The 22879-nt window shown below is 44.1% G+C and overlaps 2 protein-coding genes across 7 annotated transcripts in view; one reads left to right on the plus strand and one right to left on the minus strand.

The window, feature by feature from the left end:
- The window catches only part of USO1 (USO1 vesicle transport factor), a 96597-nt gene extending 94252 nt beyond the window's left edge, over positions 1–2345 (minus strand). Inside the window, exon 1 of one of the 3 annotated variants that reach the window (XM_063610355.1) lies at positions 2037–2345. In XM_063610355.1, the coding sequence (XP_063466425.1) occupies positions 2037–2102 (66 nt within the window). In that variant the 5' untranslated portion in view covers positions 2103–2345. The remainder of the gene's footprint in view (positions 1–2036) is intronic. The other 2 variants (XM_063610354.1, XM_063610353.1) reach the window with 2 other exon arrangements.
- G3BP2 (G3BP stress granule assembly factor 2) overlaps positions 2337–22879 on the plus strand; it is a 91026-nt gene continuing 70483 nt past the window's right edge. Inside the window, exons 1-2 of one of the 4 annotated variants that reach the window (XM_063610366.1) lie at positions 2478–2647; positions 2747–2867. The gene's annotated coding sequence lies outside the window, so the exon portion shown is untranslated. Of the gene's footprint in view, positions 2648–2746; positions 2868–22879 lie in introns of all 4 variants that reach the window. The other 3 variants (XM_063610363.1, XM_055297317.2, XM_055297315.2) reach the window with 3 other exon arrangements.

Raw genomic sequence — 22879 nt, forward strand, 5'->3', positions numbered from 1 at the left:
AGGGGTGGAAAGCCAGGATTCAAATCAAGGTCTAACTCCACCAAGCAAGCTGTAATAAGCCGTATTTCATAACCTGGTGCCACAAACACAAATATCAGACAAAAAAGTGGTGGGCTGTGATTGTGGTATGACTGGTAATCCAGACAGAACATGATCTTCTAGTAGGATAGCTCAGGCTGCCTTGTTGCCAAGTGGGAATGGATGAGTGAAGCCAAATGTGTGCGTGTGTGTGTGTTATAGTGAGAGACAGAAAAGTGATTTTCAAATGAAAGAAACAGATTTACCAGCTTTCATCTTATGCTTTAAACAATTCTAACCAGACTTGTGCAGTTAATTATTTTTTTTTTAAGATGGATTCTTTTCATGCTGCCCAGGCTAGTCTCAAACTCCTGGGCTCAAGCGATCCTCCTGGCTTAGCATCCCCTTAGCTGGGATTATAGGCCCGTGTCACTGCGACTAGCTGCAGTTAATTTTAATAATATTATATAAAGTTCTCAAAAAGTATTGAAATACAGGCATGAGCAATGAAGTGTAGGCTTTGAAGTAAGGTACCTCTTGGTTGAATCCTGGCTCTATTACCAGCAGTGTGACATTGGTCAAGTTACTTCACCTCTTTTTTTTTTTTTTTTTTTTTTTTGAGACAGAGTTTCACTCTTGTTGCCCAGGCTGGAGTGCAATGGCGCGATCTCTGCTCACCGTAACCTCTGCCGCCTGAGTTCAAGCGATTCTCCTGCCTCAGCCTCCCGAGTAGCTGGGATTACAGGCATGTGCCACTACGGGCCGGCTAATTTTTAGTAGAGATGGGGTTTCTCCATGTTAGTCAGGCTGGTCTCGAACTCCCGACCTCAGGTGATACGCCGGCCTCAGCCTCCCAAAGTGCTGGGATTAGAGGCGTGAGCTACCGCGTCCGGCCTACTTCACCCCTCTTAGTCTCATTTTTTGACTTTTAAAGTGAGAATACTTTCACCTATCTTGCAGGGTAGTTAACGATTAAAGCATAATGTGGAATATAAAGAGCTCAGCACAGAACCTAGCACGAGGTAAGAGCTTGACAAATGAAAGGTACTATATTATCCCTCAGGATCCCATTAACAAAGTTAGCCATTAAAGTGTTATACCTGGTCACTTTTATGTAGATCTAAAATTCTTCTCAAATAAAAAGTTTATTTCAAAAAGGCATACACCCTCGGTTCCTCTAAACACTAACCAAACTTCAAAATAAGTGTATTCTAAACCTGGAATCCAAGCAACTATTAAATACTGTTTTCAGGGGCTAAACTCTTTTTTTTTTTTTTTTTTTTTTTAAATAACGCCGCAAATCACGTCATTACGAGTTCAGGCAGAAAGCGGTGGATGTGTCCCCAAAGAAGTTTGAGCGCGAAAGATCCCTACTACGTTCAAGGTAGCATTTGCCAAATGATATACATTTGGGTGAGCCCGAAAAGCGGGATCTGAACAAATAACACCAGGCAGAACGACCGCTTTTCCAGTTGATGGGACAGGAGCAGGTGGATTTGTGCTTCAAAGAATATCGTTTTATTCTTAGCCACATGCTCTCACCAACAGCTGGGTTTTAAACCTTCTCGCAGTCTTCCCCAACGCCCCAGTTTCAGACTGCGAGGGAGGGAGCAGGACTTCAGGCTCCTCTCGGCCAGTGCAGACACAGGCGAAAGAGAAGGAGGGAGGGGCCCACGGCCCCGAGGGGCGTGGGAGGCAGTTCGGGCCAGCTCGGCCTGGGATCCGTCCCTTCCCGGGCGGTACCACCTGCGGACCGCTCTCCTAGCCCGAACTTCGGGGCCTACTGAGCTGAGGGGCGCGGCTGCCGTCAGTTCGGCCGAACCGCAGCGATGGGGACTGAGCTGGGGGCGTGAATGAATAACTGGGATTTCGGGAGCCGAAGGAGGGCAAAGGGGGAGACGACATGTGGATCCCCCCTCCATGGTGGGACGCTGGAGGTGACCTTCGGGTCTCCGAGTGCTCCGTCCCCGTCCCTGCCCGGACCCCTTCCCAAGTCCCAGACCCGCTGCTCCTCTCACCGTCTCGGCTTCTGTGTGCTGGGGTCCGGCACTCTGACCCCCCATTACCCCGCGGAGGAAATTCATCTTGCCGTTCAGCCACCAGGTTTACCGGCCCCTCCGGAAAAAAAGCGAAGACAACTTCCCCCGCCCTCCGTAGGGCCTGGCCCCCAATCCCGCACTCTACACTCTCCTACTGCTGCCACCACCGCCTCCAACTCGGCGGCCACTCCAGCCCCCTAAGCCCGGAAACAGCCGCCACCAGCGGCCAAGATGCGCATGCGCGGGGACGTGGCATTACGTGGCGGCTCGAAGGTTGAAGGCAAAAGGGGAGCGGAGGCGAGAGGAACCTCGTAGCTAGGTTCTGCCGAAGCCCCACCTACTGCGCAGGCCCCGCCTCCCGCCGCAAGGGCACGCCTCCTACTCCCGCCCTTCGCGGATTGATCCTGCTGGCCGCAGTCACCCACGTGGTCGAAGCCCGGCCCTGCAGGCTGGAGAGGATTTGATTAGACTACGCGTTTCGACTTGCAGGGTGTTTAATCGTCGCCAAGCGGGACTTACTGCAAGCTATCAAATCTGAGGTCTTATTTTGTTGAGTCGAAAGTGAAATTTTCCTTTGGGCGACGTGACAGGTAAGGGTACCTGGCCCCTGGGAGGGTTCGCTTGGTTTGACGGTTTACTAGTACCAACGTTGTGGCTTTCTGATCCCGGTAAATTGCATTTCTTTACAGGGCTTTGTTTGGTGGTAAAAAGGGTTACTAGACACCCCTCATTCCACTGCCACTGGAGGGCGCATTTCTCAGCTCTTGCTCTTCAAACCTGCTGAAAGGAATTCCTAGATCTAAACACCAGGTACACCTCTTATTTTCAAGTGTCGTCAGGAGGAAACCCACCAAACCGTACATTTAGCTTACTAGAGAAATACATTGTTTTGCTGTGTCAGTTTGCCGAGTAACATAATGTTTTGTTATTAACTCTCAACCCCTGTGTTTTCAATTCTTTTTTAACATGAAAAAATTGTCATTTTCTCTCATTGGTGTATGCCTGTTCCTTTGGCAGTCAGGTTGTCAGTACACATGCTTCTGGAATAGTCTTGTAAATTTCTTGAGGCTAAAAAACACAGGGCTAGTTAGCTAACTGACTCATGCATCTCTCCCTTTGGATTCCCCACAGGTCTCAGATTCAGCATTTAAAATTGAACTCGTCATCTTCCCCTGCCTCCCTTAAAGAAAAAAAGTCAATATGCTGCTTCTACTATGTGCGTGCCGTGCTCAGTAGTACGACTGTCCAAATAATTGCCTAAGCTAGACAGAGGAAGCTGGGAAGAATCTTAGACTCTGGCTTTCCACCCACACATGTCCAATCAATAGTCATGTCCTATCATTTCTATTTATAGAATATTTCTCAAATAGGTGCTTTGCTCTCCATCTTCTGTGCCTGTGACATAGATTATGTTCTCCTCATTTCTCATTGAGATTACAGCAACAGCGTCCTAACTAGTTTGTCTGCATTCAGCCCTGGCTTCCTTTCAGTCCAATCTCCAGTCCATCCTTGGGTGAGACTAACAAAACAAAACATCTGTTCATGTCACTCCTCTTAAAATCCTCCAGTTGTTCCCCATTCTCTCCAGAATAAAGTCCAAACTCGTTAGTTTGTCATACAGGCCTGTTATGATTTGGCTCCTGTCTAGTTTTTCAGCTCCTGCCTCCCCCACATACTCTGGGCATTTTTCTCAGACCTGGATATGCCCTTCCCCTCCTTTCTCTTCATCAAGCAAACTCCTGCTAATTCCTTAAGACTCAACTCTGACATCATTCTTGAAAGCTTTCCCTAAAATCTAGGTACATATCTGTATGTTAGCATTTTGCAGTTATTAATACTGTATATGGTGTACATTCAATAAATGCTTGCTAAACCAAACTGTTAAAGGCAGGACTATGTTATTCATTTTATATCTCTGTTGCTTACCACTGTCTCATAAAAGGTGATATTGACGGATAAATGAATAAATCATTGAAAGAATATATGAATATTATACTAAGAGGAGGTTCCCTTTTTTTAATCTGTAAAGTGAAATTGTAGGGAACACATCATAGGCTATGTGTTTCCTAGTGCCAACGTTTTAAGCCTGGGCAACTTGGAGAATGGTGGGGTCATACTGCCAAAAATACTGTGCAATAAGCATTGTCCTCTGCTTTAAAACTATACACTTGACATTTTACCGTAGACATTTTCCATGGGAGCATTTTGTTGCAGCCTAAAAAAAGTAACCAGTAAATTACTCAGCATTTTTATTACTAAGAAATGCATGCAAAGAACTTCACTTAAGCCCCTAAGCCTCACCCCTCCCTGAACCTCACTTCACATTGTCCCTGAACCTCACTCTACCCCATCATCAGGAATGAGGCTCATAGATGGAGTGGGCCACAAATGTCTATTACTCCTCTTATTTAATAATTAAAAAGAGTGCCTTGACATTTTAGCAAAGTTGTTTAAAGGCACCAGCCTTGTCAAATGTCCTGTTTTGTTTTAAACTTTGGTGGGTACAGTAGGTTACTGTACTTTAGTGAGTAAAGTAGGTTACTATACTTTCGTGAGTATAGTAGTAACAGCTTACTATCAATTTTCCCTGCATTTGACCTGTTTTCTTCCCCAGCAGCATCCCCTGCACAGGAGTGATGGACAGTTGGGTGCAAAGGTGATGAAGGTGGGATCCCTGAAGCATTGTCACTACAGAACAACCATGAAATAGACTCCTTATTCCAGAGGAAGAGTTACATATTAATCCACTTCTACTGATTTTGTAGAGGGAGAAAAGTCAGGGACTGTGTTGTATTCCTGTTTGCATCCTTTAATCATCTAGTATAATTCCTTTAATATGGTAGATGCTCAGGAACTACCTGAGTTAATAAAGAAAGAGAAAACCTGAACAAATTGTGACGGCCTGACTTGCACTGTTATACTTCTGGCTTTCATAAATCTAAGCATTCAGGATAAGAGTCCCATGAATCATTAAAATACACATAATCAAAATTAAGAATGATTCTTTTTCTAAACCAAACCTGACAATACATCAATGAACAAAATTCGTTGGTTTGAAATTCATTTTTTCAAATTGTTTTTTTCAGTGGCCCACTTACTTTCTAGTGGAAAACTCAGCAAAAACAATGAAATATAATTGCATAAGATTGTTTTTTAGTTGGGGTGGTAGTGAGGTGGAATGTTGTCTATGCCTGCTTGGGAGGATAAATATAAATGATCATTTGTATTTGAAATCTATCATATGTAGGTTTTTATTTATTTATTATTTTGCTAGGTTATAAGCCCCTTCAGTATCATATATAGGTTTTTAAAGACGTAGTTCATGGCTGTAATCCCAGCACTTTGGGAGGCCAAGGTGGGAGGATCATTTAAGCTCAGGAGTTGAACACCAGCCTGGGCAATGTGGCAAAACCCCATCTCTACAAAAAATAAAATATTAGCTGAGCATGGTGGCATACGCCTGTATTCCCAGCCAGTAGTCCCACTTACTTGGGAGGGTGTGGGAGGATCGCTTGAGCCTGGGAGATCGAGGCTGCATTGAGCCATGATTGTGCCACTGCACTCCAGCTGGGACGATGGAGTGAGACCGTGTCTCAAAAAAAAAAAAAAAAAAAAAAGACTAGTTGAGGCTGGGCGAGGTGGCTCATGCTTGTAATCCCAGCACTTTGGGAGGCTGAGGCGGGCGGATCACCTGAGGTTGGTGGATCACCTGAGGTTGGGAGTTCCAGACCAGCCTGACCAACATGGAGAAACCCCGTTGTCTACTAAAAATACAAAATTAGCTCGGCTTGGTGGCGCATGCCTGTAATCCCAGCTACTCGGGAGGTTGAGGCAGGAGAATTGCTTGAACCCAGGAGGCGGAGGTTGCAGTGAGCAGAGGTCACGCCGTTGCACTCCAGCCTGGGCAACAAGAGTGAAACTCCATCTCAAAAAAAAAAAAAAAAAAATGGCCAGGCATGGTGGCTCACGCCCACACCTGTAATCCCAACAATTTGGGAGGCCGATCACGAGGTCAGGAGATCGAGACCATCCTGGCTAACACGGTGAAACCCCGTCTCTACTAAAAAAATACAAAAAATTAGCTGGGTGTGGTGGCCGGCGCCTGTGGCCTCAGCTATTCTGGAGGCTGAGGCAGGAGAATGGCGTGAACCTAGGAGGCGGAGCTTGCGAGATCGCGCCACTGCACTGCAGCCTGGGCGACAGAGCGAGACTCTGTCTAAAAAAAAAAAAAAAAAAAAAAAAAAAAAAAAGACTATTTCCTGGAAAATCAGAGTCCACAAACATTGGTGATACAATTAGGCATTATATTCATGAACCAAACAATGTATAGCAAAATAAATTAATAAATTGATGATTTCAATTTATAGGGACAACACTGAAAATCCATGACTAATCAATAACCGTATCAGACACATAGTGCTCTTTATTTGCCAGGCTCCGTTCAAAGTTCTTTATATAAAATAATTTGCTTAATTCTCACAACAACCCTATAAGGTGGTTAGTTTATTAGCCTTATTTTGCAGATGGAGAAACAGGTCAAGAGAGTAACTTGACCAATATCATATAAGCTAGGGAGTGGCAGGCTGGGGCATAAATTGGCAATCTGGCTCCAAAGCCTGCGCTCTTATGTAATACATTATCCTACCTTTCTAGACACAAGACAATGATTATGCATTAAGTAGAAATGCGGTCTGCAAGTCCATACATAACCTGGCCCTTACCTCTCTTATCTCATCTCCTTTGCTACATTTCATCTCACTCACTCCACTCTAGCCACACCGCCTGGCTTCCTTGGTGTTTCTGAGACTTTCTCCCGTCTTTATGCCCTTTGCAAATTTCTTTCCTGTATTTGGGATGCTTGCTACTCCATCTACATAAAGATAAGGGTCACTCTTCACTTTCTTTAAGTCTGCTCAAATGTTACATAGATCTTTCCTGACACCCTAAGTTGCAACCTCTTCATAATTTTTTTTTTTTTTTTTTTTTTTTTTTTTGAGATGGAGTCTCGCTCTTTCACCCAGGCTGGAGTGCAGTGGCGAGATCTCGGCTCACTGCAGGCTCCACCCCCCGGGGTTCACGCCATTCTCCTGCCTCAGCCTCCCGCGTAGCTGGGACTACAGGCGCCCGCCACCTCGCCCGGCTAATTTTTTGTATTTTTTAGTAGAGACGGGGTTTCACCGTGTTAGCCAGGATGGTCTCGATCTCCTGACCTCTTGATCCGCCCGCCTCGGCCTCCCAAAGTGCTGGGATTACAGGCGTGAGCCACCGCGCCCGGCCTCCTCATACTCCTTTTTTCTCTGCTCTGCTTATTTTCCTTGTAGCGCTTAATGAATCTGATACATTATTCTCCCATATACACTATGTTCCCATATTTCATGAGATATACTATGCTATTAAGTGTGCCTTAGAGAAAGAAAAAAAAAAAACCTTGCCAAAAGATCTGAATTTCAGGCTTCAGAAAATTGGGGCGGTGGGGGGGGATGTGCATTGTAGGATTATTGAAATATATAGTATATATTTTACATATTTATCTTGTTTACTGTCTGTTTCCCCCCACCAGAAGACTACCCCCATCAGGGCAAAGATTTTAGTTCTTTTGTAAATTGCTTTATCCCTAGTGCTTAGCACAGCATCCGGCACATAATAGGAACTTGGTAACTCTTTAATGGATGAATTCCCCAATGGAGGAAGTTCCCACTATTGGCTTGTATGCATAGGAGTAGAAATTCTGCATTGTTGCTAAGCATTGCATAGCACTCAGATTTCCTCAGTAGAGTCTGAATTAGGGTCTTTAGATGCTATTAACATGCTAGTTTTAGTTTATGACTATTTTGGCATCCTTTAATGACTAGCTTAGTAATTACCTTTTACCATATGTAAAGATAAATCTTTGTGAAAGAAAGGACTTATAGTTTTAGAATCGGATCTCAGCCCATGAAAGAACCATCTCAGTATCCCCATGGTCAACCCGTCTTGCTTTGAGATGCACTACACTAATAAAGTGGCTTTCTTTTCTCTTAGACAGGTAATACATTAATATCGTTAAAATAAAAAGTACAAAGGGGTATATAGTAAAAAGTCTCCTTCCACTCCTTGGACATCCAGGCAATCAATGTTAACAATTCTTCAAATCCTTGCCGATATACAAATATGTCTATAGCCTCCTCATTTTTTTAATAACACGTATAAATACAGCACAATGTATACATTATTCCACACCAGGCTTTTTCCAATTTAATATGTCTTGGAGATTGGTCCATATCAATATATAGAGGGCTTCCTTGTCCTTTCTTATTGTGTCTCATGAAGTGCTTTTCAATTTTTTTTTTTTTTTTTTTTTTTTGGAGATAGGCTCTCACTGTCTCACCCAGGCTGGAGTGCAGTGGTGCAGTCATGGCTCACCGCATCCTGGAACTCCTGGGTTCAAGAGCTCTTCCTGCCTCAGCCTCCTGAGTAGCTAGGACTACAGGTGCACACCATCATGCCTGGCTAATTTTTTTTTTTTTTTTTTTGTACAGATGAAGTCTTGCTATGTTGCCCAGACTGGTGTCAAACTCCCGGCCTCAAGCTATTCTCCTGCCTCAGCCTCCCAAAATTCTGGGATTGCAGGTGTGAGCCAACTGCCCCAGGCTTCAAAATATTTTTATTTTGTTATTTATTTATTTATTTTGAGATGGAGCCTCGCTCTGTGACCCAGGCTGGAGTGTAGTGGCGCGATCTCGGCTTACTGCAACCTCCGCCTCCCGGGTTCAAGCGATTCTCCTGCCTCAGCCTCCCAAGTAGCTGGGAATAGAGGCACATGCCACCATGCCTGGCTAATTTTTTGTATTTTTAGTAGAGACAGGTTTTCACCATGTTAATTAGGATGGCCTCAATCTCCTGACCTCATGATCCGCCTGCCTCAGCCTCTCAAAGTGCGTGAGCCACCGTGCCCAGCCCTCAAAAAATTTTTTTTTTTTTGAGACGGAGTCTCGCTCTGTCGCCCAGGCTAGAGTGTAGTGGCGCCATCTCAGCTCACTCCAAGCTCCGCCTCCCGGGTTCAGGCCATTCTCCTGCCTCAGCCTCTGGAGTACTGGGACGACAGGTGCCTGCCACCGCACCCAGCTAGTTTTTTGTATTTTTGGTAGAGACAGAGTTTCTCCGTGGTCTCTATCTCCTCATCTCATGATCCGCCCGCCTCGGCCTCCCAAAGTGCTGGGATTACAGGCATGAGCCACCGCACCCGGTGCCCTCAAAATATTTTTAAAAGCCTTAGGAAATCCTTGGGAGAGGAGAGTCCAAGAAAGAAGGTTTTGGTAGCTGGGCGTGGTGGCCTGTCATTCCAGCTATGCGCGGGAGGCTGAGGCATGAGAATTGCCTGAAGTTGCAGTCAGTCAAGATTGTGCCACTGCACTCCAGTCCAGGTGACAGAGTGAGACCCTTTCTCAAAAAAAAAAAAAAAAAAAAAAGGATTCTGGGCTCCCCCCCATCCTGCTCCATTTAATTGGTTTCATTTGTTTATGCTTCCTATTTCGCTTGAACAAAAAGTTTCAGAGGCTAAAATGTTGGACAGCTACCTCTCTCAGGAGATAAGAAATGAGACCAGGCCGGGCACAGTGACTCACCCCTGTAATCCCAGCACTTTGGGAGGCTGAGGTGGGTGGATCACCTGAGGTCAGGAGCTTGAGACCAGCCTGACCAACATGGAGAAATCCTGTCTCTACTAAAAATACAAAATTAGCCGAGCGTGGTGGCGCATGCCTGTAATCCTAGCTACTCCGGAGGCTGAGGCAGGAGAATCGCTTAAACCGGGAGGCGGAGGTTGCAGTGAGCCAGGATCTTGCCATTGCACTCCAGCCTGCACAACAAGAGCCAAACTCCGTCTCAAAAAAGAAATGAGACCAAGGTAAGGACTTGGAATAGTTGAGGTGTCTCACATGCTATAGAGCCCAGAGTTCCTGCTTTACTTTTTTTTTTAAAGGAATGGTAATTGTTGCCTCCTGTGGTTGTTTTGGGATTTTATTAGATAATATCTGTAACGTTCATAGTACTTGAAACATAGTAAGTACTCAATAATGATTAGAGTGGAGACCCTGATCATCTTCGGTATTATCAATTTCTTAACAACTGAACATTTAAAGATATTACCCTGTAAGTCTTCAACTCTAACCCTACTAGCTCATGTTACTGAGAAGTCTGTTACTTCAGATGAGGCATAATCTGGGGTATCAAGCCAATTTCCCTGTGATCTGGGTTTCCACTGTTTCTGGACTCTGCTGTCCTTACTGTTTTTGTTTTTTTTCCCTCTGGCTCCATGCGGAGCAAGATGGCTGCCAGGACCCATAGTCCTAGTATCCTAGGCCCAAGTTCATCAAAGAAGACTCCCAACCTCTCTCCTAAGAGTCCCAGCAAAAGTCTCCTTGTGACTCATTGAACCTGATTGGGTCGCATGCCTATGTGGTGAGCCAATTCCTGTAGTTTAAGGTTTGAGATGTTCTGATTGGCCTTGAGTCACATTCCCACCTCTAAAGCAAGGAGCAGAAGTCTTCATCTCATCTCAAAGCATATGGCGTAAGAGCTGGGGAACAGGGACATTCACATTTCTCCTAGGAAATCTGGAATAGTATGCCAGGAGAATTTATCAGGATAAGAAAAACAATACATGCTCACTGTATCCCCTAATGTACTTAAACTGCTTGCCAGTTTTTTTTGAAATTATTTTTCCAGCATTATCACTAGTGTATGCTAGCATAAGTTCTGCCTCTCTGCAGAGATTCAAAAGATCATGTTACATTATTTAATAAAAGTAATTTGACACTGCATTGTACTTAAATCAGCAAGCAAATCTATACCCTTTTTTTAAAGAAAGTATAACCCAGGTGTGTTTCCATTTTTAAGAAAATAAGCAGAATTACTTATGAAACACCTAAAAAAAAAAGAAAGAAAAAACACCTAAATTAGGAAATCCCATTTTCATTTCCAAAGGACTTTTTATTTTTATTTATTTATTTATTTTATGTGTAATTTTTTTTTGCGATGGAGTCTCGCTCTGTCTCCAGGCTGGAGTGCAGTGGTGCGATCTCGCTGCCTCCCAGGTTCAAGCTATTCTGCCTCAGCCTCCCAAGTAGCTGGGATTATAGGTGCATGCCACCACAACCAGCTAATTTTTGTATTTTTAGTAGAGACGGGGTTTCACCATGTTGGCCAGGATGGTCTCGATCTCCTTACCTCTTGACCCACCTGCCTCAGCCTCCCAAAGTACTGGGATTACAGGCATGAGCCACCATGCCTGGCCAAAGGACTTTTTATAAAACTGTTTATCGAGGGACAAGTTTATTAGATCCAGGCCCTAGCACTGTTTTTTTGGAGAATTTGACTGTTACCTCCCAACACCATTTTCTCTCCCCCAACACCTCAAGCCAGCTGAACAAGTATGTCTTGAATAGCCAGGGTAGGGTTGCAGTCTTTACTGTCCCATTCAATAGCTAGACGAAAGCCTTTGAAGTTCACGTTGGCTGATGCCAAGATTCCATGTAAGCTTAAGATGATTTTTAATGGAGTCATTGCCAACTTCCCAGCAAGCTATGATTTTAGAGCAGTTAGCAGCTGATCTCTGTCATTTGCCTGAGGCTATGCCCCAAGCAAGTATTTGTGGCAGGAGGGAGTCACAGAGTTGTCTCTTGAAATCAGACTGGGCCTCCAGGCCAGCAGATGGTAGCTGACCTGGACCAAAACTTTCCAAAGTCAGCCCACACTTCCAAGGTCCCCTCTCTGCAACCCCCTTCTCCCAGACTCAAGCGATCCTCCCATCTCAGCCTCCTGCATAGCTGGGACTACAGGTGTGCACTACCACACCCAGCTAATTTTTATTTTATTTTATTGTAGAGATGGGGTTTCACCATGTTGCCCAGGCTGCTCTCGAACTCCTGGAGATCCACCTGCCTCAGCCTCCCAAAGTGCTGAGATTACAGGCATGAGTCACCATGCCCGGCCATAATTCCAGTTTTTTTTTTTTTTTTTTTGAGACGGAGTCTCGCTCTGTCGCCCTGGCTGGAGTGCAGTGGCGCGATCTCGGCTCACTGCAAGCTCCGCCTCCCGGGTTCACGCCATTCTCCTGCCTCAGCCTCTCCAAGTAGCTGGGACTACAGGCCCCCGCCACTACGCCCGGCTAATTTTTTTGTATTTTTAGTAGAGACGGGGTTTTCACCGTGGTCTCGATCTCCTGACCTTGTGATCCGCCCGCCTCGGCCTCCCAAAGTGCTGGGATTACAAGCGTGAGCCACCGCGCCCGGCCCATAATTCCAGTTTTTTAATGAAGTTGACTATAAGATGCCAATGGCCTGTGATTGACAAATACACTAGGGAGATAATCAGGAGGGGCTCAGTAACCTGCAGATGTTATGTGGAGGGTCCAGAACTGGCATAGGCAGATGGTTTGGGAAAAGGAGAGGTAGTTGGGTGTGGACATGATTTTCTGCCAGTAGCTTAGGAGTCCATGGGCAGAGGGATGGAAGATGAGAAGATTATAAGTACAAAGAGGCAAAGAAGAGAAGTCTTCTCTTTGGCCTCTGTTCCCTGATGCTTCCTTACAGGATCGCACAAACACCATACTAGTTGTGGGTGGTATAAAGAACTAGAAGAGGCCGGGCGCAGTGGCTCACACCTGTAATCCCAGCACTTTGGGAGGCCGAGGCAGGCAGATCACCTGAGATTGGGAGTTTGAGACCAGCCTGACCAACATGGAGAAACCCCGTGTCTACTAAAAATACAAAATTAGCCGGGTGTGGTGGTGCATGCCTGTGATCCCAGCTACTCGGGAGGCTGAGGCAGGAGAATCGCTTGAACCTGGGAGGCAGAGGTTGCGGTGAGTGGAGATCATGCCATTGCACTCCAGCCTGGGCAATAAGAGGGAAACTCTGTCTCCAAAAACAACAATAACAACAAAAACAAGAACTAGAAGAGGGCCAGGTGTGGTGGCTCACGCCTGTAATTCCAGCACTTTGGGAGGCTGAGGTAGGCAGATCACCTGAGCTCAAGAGTTTGAGACTAGCCTGGCCAACATGGTGAAACCCCATCTCTACTAAAAATACAAAAAATTAGCTGGCTGGGCGTCATGGCACGTGCCTGTAATCCTAGCTACTTGGGAGGCCGAGGCACAAGAATCTCTTGAACCTGTGAGGTGGAGGTTGCAGTGAGCTGAGATTGCACCACTGCACTCCAGCCTGAGTGACAGCAAGACTATGTCTCCAGGGGAAAAAAAAGAACTAGAAAAGCTCCAACTTGCCCTTCCCACTGCCCTCTCTCCACCTCCAATACCCACACACATGACCTTTTCAGGACAGGGGCACAAAGTCTGTGACCCAAAGTGACCTAGACCCCAGTCCTAGATGTGCTCTCTCTTTCCCAAATATGTGAGTATTGACTCCTAAATAGCTCAGAATCCAAAATCTGTATAAGTTATTGCAGCAGTCGGTCTCCTTCCTGTGAGGGTGCTGCTATCTAGGTCTGGTTCTAGTATCTGGGTCAGAGAAAAATGACTATACTGGTATTTTGGTATTTATGGTGTAATAAATACCAGGATCTTTGTTTTTTAAAAAGTTCATAATTTGTCCCATTTAAAACCAATCAGTGAAAGGAAGTATTTAACACATTTCATTTTAACATATATTAGTGATTGCTATCAACTTCAGAAAAGCCCTGGGGCATGTCTGATGAGTTGATTAGCTTTCAATGTTTTCTTTCCTGCACCTTTAACTCTGTTGCATGAAGCTTTTTGAGCCTCAGCCTCTGGATAGCTGCTTAGCTCTCACCAGAGGCTAGGCCTCCCTGGTGCAGCAGTTTTGATTTTTTTCTGGCAACCGGGAAGGATGGTCCTTCTTGTGGTCTAACACTTGCCTGCCCCAGCTGAGTAAGCCACTGTGTTCAGACAGCTTTTCACACGGGATCCATACTCTGCCCCTTTGATGGGGACATGAGTTGCAGGAGCTGATGGACAAAGAGAGGGTAGAAGAATTTCTGTGAAGGAGACAGTAGGCAAATAAGAGGAAGAGGATTGAGTGTGAGAGAGATCCAAGAAACTGAATGAAATTGCTGACTAATATCTGCAGCAGCTAGAGTATTGCACCCACATAAATACAGTTTTTTTTTTTCAGTACTTAAAATAGCTCAGTACACCAGAATACTGAAAACAGATGTGCTTGGTTTCTTGAATTATTGATTCAGCAAACATTTGAGCCTCTGTCCTCTGTGCCAGGCCCTGCCATAGGCACTCTGCTGTGTGTTTTTCATTCTGGACTGCTAGAAATTCTTATTCCTGTTTCACAGAGAGAGAAGCCTAGACTTCAGCATGATACAGACCAGAAAAGCATGTTTTCTTTGCAAACCTAGACAGATGTTGCCACTTTTGGACTGCTGTAACCTTGGGCAAATTATTTAATTTTGCGGTATCAATTGTGATTACCATGTGCTGCAATAGAAAACCAAACTAAAGAGTGTCTTAAATTAGGAGGTAGGCAGTGCAGGACTAAACAGAGGCTGTAGGATGCCAGCTTGGATGCAAGCTGGAATTTTTCTGTGCAGGTATCCTTGGCCTGAGGTTACAGGCTGACTGTTCTATCTCCAGCATCACATTTCTTATTCTGGGTAGGAAAAGGGGCAAAGGTGAAGGGGAAAAAGTATCTACAAGTGAGTGTGCCTTTCCCATTCTTCTACCCTTTTAACTTTTTATATTGAACTAATCTCAGCATTGCAGAAAGATTGCAAAAGGTCAACCTTTTTAACCCCATTTGCTTTATCATTTCTTTTCTTTTTTTCTGACATGGAGTTTCACTTTTGTTGCCCAGGCTGGAGTGCAATGGTGTGATCTCGGCTCTCTGCAACCTCCGCCTCCCGGGTTCAAGTGATCCTCCTGCCTCTGCCTCCTGAGTAGCTGGGATTACAGGCACCTGCCACCACACCCAGTTAATTTTTTGTATTTTTAGTAGAGATGGGTTTTCGCCATGTTGGCCAGGCTAGTCTCGAACTGCTGACCTCAAGTGATCTGCCCGCCCCAGCCTCCCAAAGTGCTGGGGTTACAGGCATGGGCCACTGTGCCCGACATCATTTCTTTTCTTTAAATGTATATATTTTCCCCCTGAATATATGAGAGGAATTTGTAGGCATGATGTCACTTGACCACCTAAATACTTCAGTGTCTAATTACTAAAGACAAAAATACGTTCTTAAAGATTTTAATAATCAAAACCAGGAAATGAACACTGATACATTGCCATTATCTAATTAATCTACAGGCCTTATTCAAATTTTGGCAGTAGTCCCACTAATTTCCTTTTTGGGGAAAACGTTTTTTTCTTTTGGTCTAGGATCCAATTCAGGATTATATGTTGTATTTAGATGTCATATCTCTTTAGCTGTCTTTAATCTGAAATAGTTACTCCATCTTTCTCTGTCTTTCATAATCTTGATGTCTTGGAGAGTACAGTATTGGTCAGTTATTTTGTAGAATGCCCCTCAATTTAGGTTTGTCTGATCTTGCCTCACAATTAGAATATCACAGAAGTGCTGTCCTTCTCATAGTACATCCTCTCAGAAAGTATATGACATCTATTTTTCCCATTATTAGTGATACCACTTTTTTGGTTTGTTTTTGTTTTTTGAGATGGGGTCTTACTGTGTCGCCTAGGCTGCAGTACAGTACCCCATTCATAGTTCACTGTAACTTCAAATTCCTGGGCTCAAGGGATCCTCGTGCTTCAGCCTCCTGAGTCGCTAGGACTACAGGCACTTGTCAACATGCCTGACTAATTTATTTTATTTTATTTTTATTTTTGTTGAGAGTCTCGCTGTGTTGCCCAGGCTGGTCTTGAACTCCTGGCCTCAAGCAATCCTCCACTTTGGCCTCCCAAAGTGCCAAGATTACAGGCAGGATCCACCACTCCCTGCCAGTGATATCACTTTTGATTAATAGTTTAAAGTACTGTCTACCAGTCTTCTCCATTTTACAGTTACTATTTTTTCCCCTTGTAATTAGTAAGTATCACTTGGGAACATGCTTTAATACTGTATAAATATCCTGTTTCTCATCAAACTTTCACTCTCCAATTTTAGCATCCTTTCATATTCTTGCCTGAATCATTGGTGGTTGCCAGTCTGCCTCCTGTATGAAAAGCTTTCCAGGAATCTCCATCTTTCAACTTCCACCTATTTTGTTAAGAACTGTGTCCATTCTTAGCTGCCAGAGTGCCTGGGAAATGAATTATTTTCTTCTTTTGTTTTGATATGGACATATTCTCTCAATATAAGGGAGGATAAAAACTAGGTAAGCAATTTGCCAACCTAATAGCATTGGTGTAAGGATTAAATTGAATTATGGTTGATACTTAAAAATATCCACCTCTAACCTATAGGAACAGGGTTTTGTTTATTTGTTTTGTTTTGTTTTTTGATCATTTTTGGTCACATAGCTAGTAAATGGCAGAACAGGTCTGCAACTCTAGTCTAGTCAATAGTTTCCTTTTGCTGGTTTTAGGAATTCTATATTCTCTTAAATCTTTTGTCACTCCCTTCAGCTATATAACTAAGACTACTTCCATACTGTATTAATCTACAGAACTCTTTGTGGAATGGTCTTATATACTAGATGAAGACAACATTATGTGTATATTAATTAAAAAGCCTGATTCAAATTTCTTTCTATTTGGATATTTTCACTTCCCTTATAGTTCAAGACAATTGTTCACTTTTGGGGTTAATGGCTACTCATTTATTCTCCCAGTGATCATAATCTAGAGAGACCTAGGAGGAGAAAATACTCAGAGAATAATGGCATTTGCTCAGCTTTATAAAGAAACACAATCATGTGTTGTATTGATTCTTTGCAGTTTAAAAAATATTTGACAGAGGGAACTGTAAAAATCTTTCGTCAGTTGTAAGAACTGGAATTTTAACATTCTCTTCTCACAGAATCAATGTGAAAAAACATGAAAATTTAATACCAGTTGGCAGTAAAATCTCACTTTATTTAACTGAGAATTTTACATTGAGTATGATGAGATCATGTACCTCAAAATAATTTTAGTATATGACAGAAATTAAAAATGATGGTAAAAAAGGAATAAATCAAGATATGAAATTACTGAATGATCCCAGCTAAGTTTAAAATATTTACACAGGAAAAGGCTTAGAAGGAAATGTAGTAAGATATAAACTAAGAGTAGATATATATGTATATATATATATATAAAATTGTTTAAATTGCCACATAATTGTACATATTTATAGGATACGATATGACATTTCAATACATGTATACAATGTGTACTGATCAAATTAGGGTAATTAGCATATCTATCACCTCAAACAGTTATTTCTTTGTGTTGAGGACATTCAAAATCTGCTAAGAGTAGTTGTATTTTGATGGAAGGGTTTTGTGTGATTATTTCTTCTTTCAATTGTTCCATAATTTCCAGCTTTTCTTTTTTATAATCACACATAACAACAGACTTAGGGAACAAATTAAGTAGAAACAGTTGTGGAAGAGAAATGTCATCTGGAACCCCAACAAAACTACTAGTTTGCTAGGGAGGAGAGACCCAAGGGGCCCCATGTTGCAGCTGATGCCTGAGCCTGAATTTCATCCCATCCTCTTTGGTACTATCTCTTTCTCCTTCCCTTTCATTCTTCCTTTCCTTTATATTATATTATATTATTTATTTTTTGAGATGGAGTTTTGCTGTTGTTGCACAGGCTGGAGTGCAATGGCATGATCTTGGCTCACCGCAGCTTCTGTCTCCCAGATTCAAGCAATTCTCCTGCCTCAGCCTCCTGAGTAGCTGGGATTACAGGCACGCACCACCATGCCCAGCTAATTTTTGTATTTTTAGTAGAGGCAGGATTTCACCACGTTGGCCAGGCTGGTCTCAAACTCCTGACCTCAGGTGATCCGCCCACCTCGGCCTCCCAAAATGCTGGGATTACAGGCGTGAGCCACCATGCTCTGCCCCTTTCCTTTATTCTTTTTTATTTTCCTCATACTATATGGTAGGTGATGAGAATAATTATAAGAGAGACAGTAGGAAGAAAATTACTCTTTTTTTTTTTTTTTCTATGAGATGGAGTCTCACCCAGCTGCCCAGGCTGGAGTGCTGGCACAATCTTGGCTCACTGCAACCACTGTCTCCTGGGTTCCAGAGATTCTCCCACCTCAGCCTCCCAAGTAGCTGGGATTACAGGCACCCGCCATCATGCCCAGCTAATTTTTGTATTTTAGTAGAGATGGGGTTTCACCATGTTGGCCAGGCTGGTCTTGAACTCCTGACCTCAGGTGATCTGTCTGTCTTGACCTCCCAAAGTGCTGGGATTACAGGCGTGAGCCACTGCACCCAGCCGAAAATTACTCTTTAAAGCCAGACAGGTTGAATAGGAATGGTGAGAAAGGATAAAATAAAATAAAGCCAGACAGGGCCAGGCACGTTGTCTCCTGCTTATAATCCCAGCACTTTGGGAGGCTAAGGCAGAAGGATTGCCTGAAGCTAGGATTTCAAGACCAGCCTGGGCAAAATAGTGAGACCCCCATCTCTTAAAAAAAAAAAATTAGCCAGGCGTAGTGGTGTGCACCTGTAGTTCCAGCTAAGTGGGAGGCTGAGACAGGAGGATTGCTTGAGCCTAGCAGTTTGAGGATGTAGAGCTATCATTACACTACCGGCAATAGAGTGAGACCCCGTTCCTGAAAAATAAATAAATAAAGCCAGACAGGCTTGAATTTGAATCCTGGCTTCATCATTTATTTATTCGACAAATAAATAAGCGACTAGTGAGCAGCTACTATGCCACTGGGGATTTAGCAATGATTAAAACAGACAAAAATGTTTGCTTTTGTGGAGCTTGTATTCTTGTGGGAGAAAGTTCAAGCCCCTGTTGTTAAAGGGTCAACTTTGCTTGCTTCCCAGCTAAGTTAGCTCACTTGGGGAAGTATATAATTTATGAGATGTGGAAAGCTAACCAATAGATTACAGAGGCCCACTTACAGAGGAAGTGTTTCCCAGTTGTTTCTGGCCTGTAACAAAGCTGCAATCTTGTCAGAGCACATGGAGACAAGGAGAGACAGTCCTCTTGGTTTCTCATGTCGTCATCCACCAACTCGAGAAGCAGGCTGGGTGTGGTACTCACATCCGTAATCCCAGCACTTTGGGAGGTCAAGGCAGGAGGATTGCTTGAGCCCAGGAATTCAAGACAAGCTTGGGTAACATAGTGAGACTCTGTCTCTAGAAAAAATAAAAATAAAGCAGTCCAAACACACCCCACACCTTGTCATTTATAGAAGGTATCATTGACATTCAGTAATAGCTTAGTACCTAGCACATTACATTACCTAGTATGTGGTAATATGTTCAGTAAGCTTTTTTTTTTCCATTAAATGGAATTAGCTGACCTTAGCTTATACCCTTTCAATAAATTGAAGCCAAGGGCCATCAGAGCTGATCTATTCTTACCCAAGTGAGGACCCAGAGTGAGTTGATGGAGTTTTTTTTTTTTTTTAGATGGAGTCTCCCTCTGTCGCCCCGGCTGGAGTGCAGTGGCGCAATCTCGGCTCACTGCAAGCTCCGCCTCCCAGGTTCACGCCATTCTCCTGCCTCAGCCTCTCCGAGTAGCTGGGACTACAGGCACCCGCCACCACGCCCGGCTAATTTTTTTGTATTTTTAGTAGAGACGGGGTTTCACCGTGGTCTCGATCTCCTGACCTCGTGATCCGCCCGCCTCGGCCTCCCAAAGTGCTGGGATTACAAGCGTGAGCCACTGCGCCCGGCCTAGAGTTGATGGAGTTGAAGGGAACAGGTTAGCAACCCTTGCAATAGATGATACTGTAAAAAACTGCATTATTTGAGCTGGGTGTAGTGGTGTGTGCCTATAGTCCTAGCTATTCCAGAGGCTGAGGTGGAAGATCCCTTGAGCCCAGGAGTTAAGAGTCCAGCCTGAGCAACATAATGAGACACGACCCCCTAACCCCATCTCTGAAACCAGCCCCACCACACACACACAACTGCATTCTTTAAATAAAAATGAAACCACAAATCCCTCCCTCCCTCCCTTCTTTCTTCCTTCCTTCCTTCCTTCCTTCCTTGCTTCCTTCCTTGCTTCCTTCCTTCCTTCCTTCCTTTTTCTTTCTTTCTGAGATGGAGTCTTGCTCTGTTGCCCAGGCTGGAGTGCAGTGGCATGATCATGGCTCACAACAGCCTCTACCTCCTGGGCTCCAGCAATCATTGCACCTCAGCCCCCAGAGTAGTTGAGACTATAGGCATGTGCTACTACACCTGGCTGGTCGGTTTTTTTGGTAGTTTTTTTTTTGAGACGGAGTCTCGCTCTGTTGCCCAGGCTGGAGTGTGGTGGTGCAATCTCGGCTCACTGCAACCTCTGCCTCCTGGGTTCAAGCGATTCTCCTTCCTCAGCCTCCCGAGTAGCTGAGGTTACAGGGGCCTACCACCGCGCCTGGCTAATTTTTGTATTTTCAGTAGAGATAGGGTTTCACCATCTTAGCCAGGCTGGCCTCTAACTCCTGACCTCGTGATGCCCCTGCCTCGACCTCCCAAAGTGCTGGGATTACAGGTGTGAGCCACCGTGCCTGGCCTGGCTGGTCGTTTTGTTGTTGTTGTTGTTGCTTCAGACAAGTTCTCTCTGTTGCCCAGGCTGGAGTGCAGTGACCAGTCATGACTCACTTTAACCCCCAACTCCTGGACTCAGGTTATTCTCCCACCTTGGCCTCCCAAGTAGCTGAAACTACAAGTGTGTGCCACCATGCCTGGCTATTTTTTTGTATTTTTTATAGCCAGGGTTTCACCATGTTGCCCAGGCTATTCTTGAATTCCTGGGCTCAAGCAGTCCTCCTGCCTTGGCCTCCTAAAGTACTGGGATTACAGGCATGAGCCACTGTGCCTGGACCCAGCTATTTTTGTTTTTTATTTTTGTAGAGAGTCTCACTCCGCTGTCCAGGCTAATTTCATACTCCTCAGTGCAAGCGATCCTCCTGCCTTGGCCTCCCAGAGTGCTGGGACTACAGGCATGAGCCACTGTGCCCAGCCCAAACTTTTTAACTTAATGGAGAAGATCCCAGTGGAGAGGTTCAGCTAGACCATATTACCATTATTGTATTCCCCAAGATGTATGGACCATCTCCTCAGGTCTCTCACAAATTACTGCTTCTACCAGCGTAATTGCCTCTAGGAGGCACTGCTTCCCCTTTTAAGGCTGTGGACCAGTTGCTGTGAATTATTATCTAGTCTACAGCTGAGCTGGGTTCTAGCTGCTAGGAGAAATAAATTCTATGAGTGAGAGTGACGTCAATCGAGATCACGTGGCTTATAGAGTTTGTTTACCCTCTGCAGCTCACGGGGATCCCTGTCTTCCTAGTTCTTGGGCTATTCATGCATACTGGGCCCTCTTTACTCCCAACATCCAAGGAATCATTAGCCAGGCTTGGTGGTAGGGGCTAGAGTAGAACAAAACATGTTTGCCAAGTCCTTTCTAAGAGCCAAGTCTAGTGGGGGAGAAGGGTATTCACCTAGATTCCTCAAGACTAGGCCAAGAGACAGGGCAAGGGAAAGGTCCTGACAGCCTTCTTAACACCTACCCTGACAGTTCCTAGTTTTCTGGTTTGAAATTGAAAGGGGGTACTTCCCTAGGGCAATGCCTGTCCTTCTAGCAGAGGGCAGCCGTTTCAGCACGCAGCACAGTAAGTAACACTTCGTCAATGCACATACTTGGTAATAGAGGGTCTGTTAATTACATATACATTTGAATTTACTATGAAATAAATCTCAATTTTATGTATACATTGGCTGAAAAGCAGCTCATCTGTAGTAACAGTAGTTTAAAAAACCCAATGAGTTAATTAAATTAGAATTATGTTTACATTTTTATTCTGAAAATTAATATGTAATATTGAATAATATATTCTGCGTTCAGTAAATCCAGTTCTGCTCTAAGTAAATGCCACAAAGTTTGAAAAATGCAAGTTCATTTTAATTTCATAAAATTTATCTTTGACAGGACTAAGGCCCAATCAACATTTTCCTACACTGATTTGTTAAACCACCGGATTATAATTAAACTAACCATTAATGATCCTTTATAGCAAAAACTTGATAATTGTCTTAAGTGTTGTAGACATTATCTCAGGTCAATTTCTTTATCCCAACCTGGTTGTGAATGTCGTTTTTATTTGAGGGCTGGAGGGTCACATGTCCTGTACATACCTGTCTTTTATTACACTCTTTTCCGTGTTTTTTTTTTTTTTTTTTTTTTTTCAAAACGGAGTTTCGCCCTTGTTGCCCAGGCTGGAGTGCAGTGGTGCGATCTCGGCTCACTGCAACCTCCACCTCCCGGGTTCGAGCGATTCTCCTGCCTCAGCCTCCCATGTAGCTGGGATTACAGGCATGTGCCACCACGCCCAGCTAATTTTGTATTTTTAGTAGAGACAAGGTTTCTCCATGTTGGTCAGGCTGCTCTGGAACTCCCGACCTCAGGTGATCCGCCCGCCTCAGCCTCTCAAAGTGCTGGGATTATAGGCATGAGCCAGCAAGCCTGGCCACTCTTTTCCCTTTTGCTGTTAAGGTTGTTAGCAGTTCCCCATGCTATTCATAATAGTCCTTTCCACTCCAATTTGCTACTAGTCATCTAACATAGACCTTTAGTGGTGGTCAACTTTGACCATATTCTAGACATTGTTCTTATAACTTTGCATATATTAGTTAATATAATCTTCATAACCACACTGTAGAGTAGGCACTATCATTATGCTCATTCTTTTTTTTTTTTTTTTTTTGAGACAGAGTTTCGTTCTTCTTGCCCAG

The sequence above is a fragment of the Symphalangus syndactylus genome, chromosome 10 (genome assembly GCF_028878055.3).
Source record: "Symphalangus syndactylus isolate Jambi chromosome 10, NHGRI_mSymSyn1-v2.1_pri, whole genome shotgun sequence".
NCBI lineage: Eukaryota > Metazoa > Chordata > Mammalia > Primates > Hylobatidae > Symphalangus > Symphalangus syndactylus.